We start from the raw sequence: 9,710 nt of genomic DNA, 5'->3' as shown, positions 1-9,710 counted from the left end.
TTTAGCGGGGACATGCAAAAAAATCATTTAAAGGTAGTTTATACATAATGAAGTTAAACCGTAAAGAATGAATAAATCATCCCAGATAACAAATCAACCGTTTTTTACATTACAAAAAAACAGTTTATTTTCTGTCTGGGATTAGAGTGTTTTTGAAAAGATTAAATGTTTTGTTTACTGTTGAAATTCTATGAAATTCTTTTGTATAATCAAATTAACCACTATGACACAATCCTTTTTCGAAATGTTTATTATCGACATTTTGTTGACTTTCGAAAGAAAAGTTAAAGCGGTTTCTAGAGATATGAATATTTCGTAGAATATACATCACACAGGTGCATCATGTTCGGGCTTCCTTTGCTTCATTAAAATTCCCTTAAAAGCCCCGAACCAGGCCAATTCACCAAGAAAATCGATAATCTCCACAATGGTAACGAAGCTGCAAACGAAACAATAGTATGATAAACACTTCACGCGCAACCCACAAAAGTAAGCTCTAATTCAATAGACTGACAACATTTATAGCTCGCACTTCACTGAGCACAAAATGATTGACAGGAAATTATAAAAAGCTCTTTTCGTTCTCATCCTTGTGAACAAATTTCAGGCCCCTAATATAATTTCGGGCCCGGGTCCAAAGTATTTTTGGACCCCTTTCTTGTCAACGCTATTGGCTGAATGAACGAAAGCTTACGAGAGTTGATTGTCGTAATATATTCTTATGTTAACAGTTTAAGACTGTGAGAAAAGTTACCTGCATCCTAGAAACAATCCTGCAGCTCCTCCGACGTCACAAAGTAACTTTTCGGCAGAATAAACGGGCTCCTCCACTTCTTCAGTAACCATCAAGTCCTGGTAGTAAATGTTCATGTCAAACCCAGTGCTGCCAATGAAAAAAATAACAATAATAGAAAAGATAGCAAGTTAATATTAAGTAGGTTGCATATTTTGTGGGGATTTTTTTCATAACGAGCTAAGTTATGGATATTCAATTCAACTAAAGAATCAGTGAAAAAATTTCAAAAACAAGATTACATTTTGGGACATGAGCAACATTTGAAGTTATATCAATGCCGCCAGACTCATTACTACTAGTTGAGAGTGTGCTACACAACTCTGCACTTACCTTAGGTCATAATCAAAGATGTCGTTTATTATTTTATTAAACCCAATCGCCGTGTCAGCCAGAGTGATCTGTACTTCATACTTGACCAAGTTGCAATCTTGCGGACAAGAACAATTAGATGCATCAAATATATCTAAAGATTTAAAAGTTGACAAATCAAATTAGCTTTTTTTTTTGAGGTCATTGTTGCATTGAGCAGAACATTAATATTTTTAATTTGCTTTATAAAAGTGGTTCCCTACCATTTTTAGCCATATAGACCATTTTTAAGACTTAAAATTTTAAGTATCTTGACTAAAATTGTTTTTGATTACTGGTTAAATTTGTGGATAGTGCTGCTTAACTTTAGTAATTTTTCCTAAAATCAATGCATTCATTAATTCCATAAAAACTGTTTCTGTGAACCGTAGCAAATAGAGTTATTGTTTGTCCAAATGAAAAACTATATGGCTATTTGAAGCAAAAATGTTTCAAAATGTTTCCTTTTCAGTTTTGTGCATATAGTCTTTGCTTTCAATCGTTTTGATTGTTTCAAAATTAGTTTTTCAGTAATTCATAAACTGCAATCTTGGAGTAAAACTTCGTTTCGGCCAATACAACTTTGTTTTCAACAGTTTTATCAATAGCATTTGGTTGTGCAAATACAAACAAAGTAGCCTACATTACAACAGGCCATAATAATAGACCTATATGCTTGTAATACAAGGATTGTGCTATTGTTCAGTTTGAAACAAAAGAAATAAAACTTCTTGAAATTTACTTTCTTCTTCCCAATCATCAATCAACTTATAACGGCACTCTTCTAATTCCTCAAAACTGCAAATGGAGCTTGATCCAGGCATATGAATGAACTTGCATCCACATATGGCCACAGTATGCAATGTTTCACATTCCAAAAAGCATAATTGTCTCGAGTACTTTGAAAAATAATTGAGGTCCTTTTTACCGCATTGTCCGTATGGGAGTCCCTAAATTGAAGAAAATGTTGTAATGTGTGTTTTCTCAAGCTTTTCAGCTTGAAGAGTAGCCTACATGGCTTGATAGTTAAACAAGATTATTTTTTTGTGAAAAGGATTATGTTTGTCCTAGATATGTTTACATTGTGTAAACAAATATAAAAACTTTGTAATATTGATTACAATTAAGATCTTAGCCTTACCAAGTATTTTCCCACTTTACGTCTAATGCTCAAGTTTGTGGTTACTCCTGCTTGTACTGAAAAGCCATTTGACTGCAAATTATAAACTTTGGTCCCTGGTTCATGAATCGCTATGCGGAAACCCTGATTTTGAAAGTGATGACCGACCGTCCATTCTTCCGTGTGAAAAGATGTTCCAAAATACAAACCTCCTTTTTGCCCTGACAACAATTTGTTACCAAATCCTTTGTAAGAATCATTAAACTTATTTTATTCTTTTATTGCACTTGATTGCGGGAATCTTTATCACCGGACTCGGAAAGCTTTTATAAGAGCTTCATAACAGCTTTGCATACCTGTAGAGGCTTTGAACCACTGACGCAGACCCGGTCACCGAGATTGACAGAATGGAGTTTCCGACTGTTGGAGTGTTGTTGTCTGTGAGCCATTCTATGCACTAGATTTCATTGAGTGGACAACGCACACTTGAAGTGTGCTAGCCAATATACAGACCTAGTAGGCCTATGTAGGCTACTGTATGTGTGGAAGCAATGATACAAAGTATCGTTTTTACATGTGATTCCAATATACTACAGCTAAAGTATGTTCTTATAATAGCATGGCTGTAACTAAGTGCAACGGCGCTGCCTTTTTGTTCGTTTTTTTATGCTTCATAGCCTCATGCTTCAAATAGGGCGAAACAACCTAACACATAGGCCTATACAGAATAGGCCAGCCATGCGGCAACCATTTACTCACAAATATCTTTTAACACTGATTGCTATGTGAGTGATAGATGCAGTCACAGAAAGCTGTTAAGTTACATCATTTCTATTTTTATTGGAAGTATGTGAAACTAAATTAGTTTACCTATCATATGTAGGCTACCCAGACAGCCACTTGGCTGGTCCAGATCTTTGTCAGATTAGGTGCGGATCTGACCAGACGTTTACTATAGACCTGGACCAGATAAAGTGGCTGTCAGGGTAGTTTTGACTTGAAAATATTTAACGTAGTCAACATAGACCTAAACCGCATATAATAACCTGAAAATTTAAATATTGAAATAATCTTACCAGCTGTTGTTTGGCGTGAAGTTGTGGCATTTTCACTTGGGTCGAAGGTCACACAAACCCCAAAATCAGTCAAAACTCTTGTAAATAGTTCCCTCTTGCATGGTTTTGATTTGTAAGAACATCTGCAAGCATTTATTCTGGTATAATGCACAATACTTCTTGACACAATTAGGCCTACGATGAACATCATGTTGTCACAATTCGTCTTTTTACCGCTACATAAGTGACACGGTATACGTGTAACATGAACAACTACAACTACCCTTTTGACAGAGAATGTCATTACAATGTTATTGCCCATGATTAAAAAATTAAAAACCTATATTTATGTACGCCTTGTCGGTACACGAAAGCTTTTCCACGACGCTTAAGACCACATTTAATTCGCATCTCCTTAAGAGCACTCTACCGTGTCCTGTCAAAGCACTGGAAGACTTGCGTGACAGGAATCAGTATGTTTGATTAATCGCGATGAATTTTTTTGTTGTTGATAAATAACACATTTTTTATTTGACAACATATCTTAATGGCCTACTGTTTTTTTTACATAGCTTACGGTTGAAATTCGTAGTCAAAAGCTGTTCTCATATAAAATTCAGTTTGATTAATTCCTTCAAATACTTCCTGAACGTTCACGTCATGAATCCATGCGAAAGCTCCTTCACCAAACACTAATGAAAGAGCTTTTTCTTCATCCTCAGTCAATTTACTTTTCCTAAATATCAATTGAAGTTTAAATAATACAGTTGAATCAAGGCTTACCTGAAGCTTTGGCAGTTAGGCTACCACTCTACATAGAATTTAGAGATTTTGCAATTTGCAACTCACAAAACATGAATATGTTTTATATGATCACTGTACATTTTTTCTTCTTCCTCTTATGAAGAAGAAGAATTGTAAATTTGCATTCTACTTTAGAATAAAATGTCTTGATTGATTTTTGCAGAAAATGTTGTTTGAGAGAATTGCAGCTGTGAAATCACAGTTGGTTACCGCGTGACTTCTGGAACGAAGAAGCTTGAAGATCAAGCCGCGCTGGTTCGACTCTCGAGGTGTATTCTTGAGCAATGCACATTAAGGATTGCTCTCCATCCAGCGGCATCTAATGGATGGAATAATTCCCCGGCAACAAGACTTCAACAATCGGAAACTTCACTGTGCCAATCTCGGTGACCGGGCCTGCGTCAGTGATTCAAAGCCTCTGCAAGTATGCGAAACTGCCACGATTAAGCTCTGCAAGAAGCTTTCCCAGTCCGAGGATAAAGATTTAATCAATCAATCAAATGTGCTTAGCCTACTTAGATATGACCATTTTGACGCTTTCTGCGTGTTCTCTTTATATTGTAGAAAGTATTCGCCGATTTTGTAATTTTTGCTTTTGTTTATTTTGTAGTTAAACCAGCCCGAAGCCTATTGCTCAAAACTAATATAGTCGGTCAGTCCTGACCGTCCCAGTACAATTTAGATACTGCATTTTTTATATGAAAGTAACTTACTGAAATGTGTTGTAGTTGCAAATGGTGATGGCTGGAAACTCGCTTCCTCTCTCAAACTTAGTGCTTGTTTTCATCACAGTTGGATAAGCGAGATATGACGAAAAGGTTTTGTAGAAAACGTAGGAACAATAGGAGAGGCCAGCAAGTACGACTGACAACCAGAATAATCTAAATGTTAAGTTTCACAAAGAAATGATTGGGTTGACTAATAAAAGCATACACTTGCATGAGTTGTTCATTATCGATCTACAGACTGCAGTAGTAAAATTGTACGCAATCGTATTTTACATCGCAACAAACTAAGATTTTGGTAACTTTTGGTTGTGTAAGCTCATAGCCGTAGGAGATGGGGGAGAAGAGAGTTGTCGCTCCCTCGCTGAAAAAAAAACTTCGCTAATTTAGGCAAAAATTTCCAATTATGTGGGCAAATCAATCTTATCATGATGTCTCGACGTCTCACTAGGTTAAAATTTTTACACAATTGTTATAATTAATGAGATTTATTAATATTTTCCAATGAACGTGAAACGTAGGCTATTATCGATTTTGGAAACTATTGCATGATTGTGGTATTGCAATATGGACAGAATGATAAGTTTCGATTCTACAGCTGCAAAAAGTAACAGTAAAAGAGCACAGTTGGTGAACAGAGATAAGCTTATAACTGATATTTGCTAACATGTATTGTAGACGGCATTTCTTTGCTGGTAAAATTGAAAAGCCTGCTGGGAGAGGTAACTGTATGAGGTTGTTTCTCAATATCACTAACTAACTATCTTACTAATGTAGTTATTTTTAAAAATCGCTTGGCCAAATGTGTCTAGTTATTTGGACGAATCAATTTTTACCACGAGTTTTCATCATTCTACCAGTTTAGTAACTTTATAATGTTGCAGTTTATATGAAATAGCCTACATTAATATTTTTCTTTGAATGTAAAATATAGCATCGACAATTTTGGAAACTGTTGTATTTGGCATTGAAATTTGGGCAGAATGTTAAGCTTCAATTCAGTATCTGCAGAAAGAAAATGTAAAATAATGCATTTGGTGAGCTGTGGTAAGCTTATTACAGATATTCAATAGAATATTTACACTAGCAATAATTTCTTCATCGGTAGAAGTTTGAAACCCTTTATAAGTTCTGGTAACCTTATGAGGTTTTTTGCTTTTTTCTCTATATCCAATTAATGTAGTTGTTTGTGAAAATATTTAGGCAAAAATATCTAGTTTTTGGATAAATCAATCTTACCATGAGTTATGTTATGCTAACAAAACTTAACTTAAATACTAGGCTACAAAGGTAGCTTACCATTTTTAATTATGGCCAAACAAGTTAAGCATTTGTTATAAACTTTAAAAAATGAACAGTTGTGAGGCCACATACAGCCTACACATCTTTTGTGAGGATTTGACCTCGGCAACTAACTATAGGCCTGTACAAAGTGAAAAAAGTATTAAATAAAAATAATTTGTGAATTTTATAGCATTTGGTTTCAGGTTTTTGTGGGCTGCGGTTGAACTGTTTTCTATAAAAAGTTTTTTGTATAAACTGCTGTTTGTCTTTGCCAGTCCTAGGATTGATATGCTCAGCTATTTACTATCTATGACACAATATTACAGTAGAACAACAATAATCAAATATAAAGACACGTATGGTATATTATGTTGTTTTGTCATCCAAATCATGCAGTTGATGCATCAGGCAAAGTAGACAGTGCTGTTGGTAATGGGGTCTGTATTTTTGGGCAAGAAATGACTTTGAAGTTATTTTATGGGAGTCATTTTTCTTCATTGCTTGCGATTTGAGTAGCTGTTTCATATCAAGTAAGACTGTTTTTGTAATGATGTTCTGAAAGAACATTGACGATAATTTCATTGTGATATGATATCAATGTTTGTGGTATTAAAAGTAGTTTTGTTTAAAGGTGCAAGTGTGATGCGCCTAGCATGATAAACTGTCAAATCCTTTTCAGGCTGTAGCCTAAGGGTTGATGTAGCATGGATTAAGTAATGTTACTGTTACTGATTTGGTAAGTAAATAGATTATCATTTTAGTTTTTTGGAATGCAAATTGGCAAATATTGAGTCTTTGGAGTTTTGATGATGAAAAGATTGAGCTATTTTTAGTCTGGCCTTTCATTAAAATTGGGCTGAAGATTTTCAAATAATCTGGCGACATGGATATTCAGCAACCGTTATCCAGTTATTGCTAAAGTCTCAGTTCAAATTGTTGTTGAATCCAGTTAGACTTAATATATTTTTTGTGCCACACAAGAATGTTTCAATCTGATGGTTTATTTAATTGGGACACAGGCAGGTTTATGAATGGAGCTTAAAGTTAATTCATCTTATTTTGCTGTTGTACGCTTTGTTGCTTTTGTTTTCGTACACGGCCAAGTTGATGACTGTGGAGTTATTAAACTGCATTACCTCAGAGATTGTGAGTAATTTTGCGTTTACGAAAACATAATATGCAAAGACAAAATTTGGGCAAATTTTGTTCACCCCCCCAAAATGTTTTACTCTTCTACGTTTGTGTGTAAGCTACATTGCTTGTGGCATGCTTTTAACTGCGTTAACCTTATTAAAAACGCTGCAAACTTCCACAACTGTTTTGAAAATCAGATAACATATTTATGTTGGCTACTCAAGAAACAGTTAAGCCTGTTCTTACTTGACTCCTTCAACTTTTAGTTTGTGAAGTTAGCATCCTGGAAGAGCCAAGACGGCAGCTTAGGCTTATATTTCAGTCATGAAACGTTATTTCGATACCCAGTAAATGCTGGTCGGCGATAAATGTCGCTTATTAGATGTGCGTTACATTCTACAATCTAAAGTATAAAGATATAGACTGCACTCATTGTCTATAAACTGTGGAATATTGCAATCACATGGAAGATCGACTTTTGGTAGAAAAAAATTTCTTTGCCATTTTCAGTAGCAAATTAATCTTGATATAAGGAAAGCTATCTTTCCAATTCCTCAATATTCAATATTTATAGCCTTTACTAAAGTGCAGTGGCGTAGCTAGAGGGGAGGCGGACCGCCCCGGGCGGCACGTTTGGGGGCGGCACTTTCAGACTACGATTTTTGAATTTGATTATAATCTGATAAAAAAACGCATTTCCTTTTCACATGCTTTTTCTTGAAGGGGCGGAAAAATCTGAATCCGCCCCGGGCGGCACATTCCCTAGCATTCCCTAGCTACGCCACTCCTAAAGTGACACATTTTCATGTTGCAAATTTTTATTCTTTAATTCCTTAGAAATATTTGCTTTGCAGTGCATCTAAGCTTACCTTTTGATAATGCTAATGTCCCGCAGAAAAATGTACCTTAAACCATGCATAGTTGTGTTGTCAGTAAATTGAAGAGCTTTGAGAGTGGCCGCTACTTTTACAACGTCTTTTGTATCGTCATTCAGTTCCAATTCGTCACATTTTGTGACATCAGACTTAGGGCTGACCCAATTGTCTTTTTTTACCTCAGATGCAAGAACATTTTCCTCTTTGGCAAAAGTAAATGCGGACATTGTGTAAATATGATCGCCTACAATAGTATCTTTTGCTACAGGCTACTTAGGGTCTCTAAAAACAATGACAGACAAGAAAGTCAGTGGAATTGCTAAGGTTGTCCATGGGATTGTCTTAAAATAAGCCTATCTTGTCACGCATTCACAATTCACATGCTCTATTTGCTTCAAAAAGTTTGTAAAATGTGAAAAAACTTTTTAAGCTGTACATTTGTCTGTTTTCTGCAGAAAAGTTATAGCCTATTGCAAAACCTGAAATTATCGGAAACTAATTCTGCGGTCTCATTTCTATTGGTTGGATTGTTACTCAACTTCTGCTAACCTTTTCCATTTTATACATTAACTTTCTGTCTACTCTTCTTTCACATAGGTAAAATTGGGTTAATTAATCACATTAAAACACAACTTAAATAAGCTATTTTAGTTAAGTAAATACTCCTTTAAAAATATCAACAACAAAAAACGGGATGAAGTAGGCTATGATAGGAATGGTGTATCCACACTTATTTAGCATTAAGAGAATTAAGAGATTTTTTACATTGAACTACCTAGCCTATATCTTAGACTCTTACAACCGTTGTAAAAATACATTGCTGACTGTAATATTTAATAATCTCTTCATTTATTCATGAATCTAAAACTGTTGAAAATTACTCGGTTAAAATTTACAGTTCTTCTTGAGATTTTCAAACTGCCTATTTAAAATAACAAAAGTATTTTCTCACACTTTTCTATTCACAGAACTACACCTTTGATTATAAAAACCATTTAAGACTTTTGAAAGTATTTTCATTCGAATTAGTGCAGGTGGCATTGTCAGTTTGTGACATAAGTATCACATTTGATAAATAATTTAGCCCCATAAGCCTAGTAGTTTTGTTTGTAATGTCAAGGGTTAAATTACTACTTCAAGAGTAAAATTATCTCTTCAGCGCCACATAAAGTGTTTTTTTCTCTGGTTGATATACTTTTGGTGCGACAAAGACATCTTTTCAACAAAACTTCGCATCCTTTCTTTAAAGTCGGCCTATAACATTTGTGTTTGAATACAGACTTTAAATGTCTTCTTGCAAGACAAGAGAATAAAATTCAACCACATGACTTAACGTCTTTCGAAAACAAAGTCTGTTACTTCAACAAAAATGATAAGTTACTGAATGAATGCCTACTGAATGATATCTTTGGTATTCATGATTCCTATAAAAGCTTTGGAAATATTCAGTCAAATATCTTGTAATCCAAACAATAAAGTTTTAGCTCAATTTAATTGTTTTATAAGTTCAAAAAGATAAATATGATGCGAATTCTTAAAAAAACATTTTATGAGAATATTGATCAAATT

The 9,710-nt window shown here is 34.7% G+C and overlaps 1 protein-coding gene across 1 annotated transcript; it reads right to left on the bottom strand.

Annotated features, from left to right (window-relative positions):
• Positions 1-327: 327 nt before the first annotated feature.
• On the bottom strand, positions 328-8,368 carry LOC145787200 (acid-sensing ion channel 1C-like). Its single transcript, XM_082598922.1, has 9 exons — positions 8,136-8,368; positions 4,837-5,004; positions 3,897-4,055; positions 3,341-3,462; positions 2,286-2,485; positions 1,887-2,094; positions 1,127-1,259; positions 755-883; positions 328-439 (listed from the first exon to the last, which is right to left on the bottom strand). The coding sequence occupies exons 1-9, from the start codon at positions 8,366-8,368 to the stop codon at positions 328-330; spliced, it is 1,464 nt and encodes a 487-aa protein (XP_082455048.1).
• Between the last annotated feature and the right edge of the window lie 1,342 nt (positions 8,369-9,710).

This window comes from Aplidium turbinatum, chromosome 18 (genome assembly GCF_918807975.1).
Source record: "Aplidium turbinatum chromosome 18, kaAplTurb1.1, whole genome shotgun sequence".
Classification (NCBI taxonomy): domain Eukaryota; kingdom Metazoa; phylum Chordata; class Ascidiacea; order Aplousobranchia; family Polyclinidae; genus Aplidium; species Aplidium turbinatum.
Note: the sequence above shows the minus strand (reverse complement) of the source record. Positions and strands in the feature narration are given on the sequence as shown.

Coding starts and splice junctions, on each gene's coding strand:
- LOC145787200 (XM_082598922.1), bottom strand. CDS start 8,368: ATGTCCGCATTTACTTTTGCCAAAGAGGAAAATGTTCTTGCATCTGAG. Junction 4,056..4,836: donor TGCAACTACAACACATTTCA/GTAAGTTACTTT, acceptor ATTGATATTTAG/GAAAAGTAAATTGACTGAGG. Junction 2,486..3,340: donor TTCACGCCAAACAACAGCTG/GTAAGATTATTT, acceptor AATTGTTGTCAG/GGCAAAAAGGAGGTTTGTAT.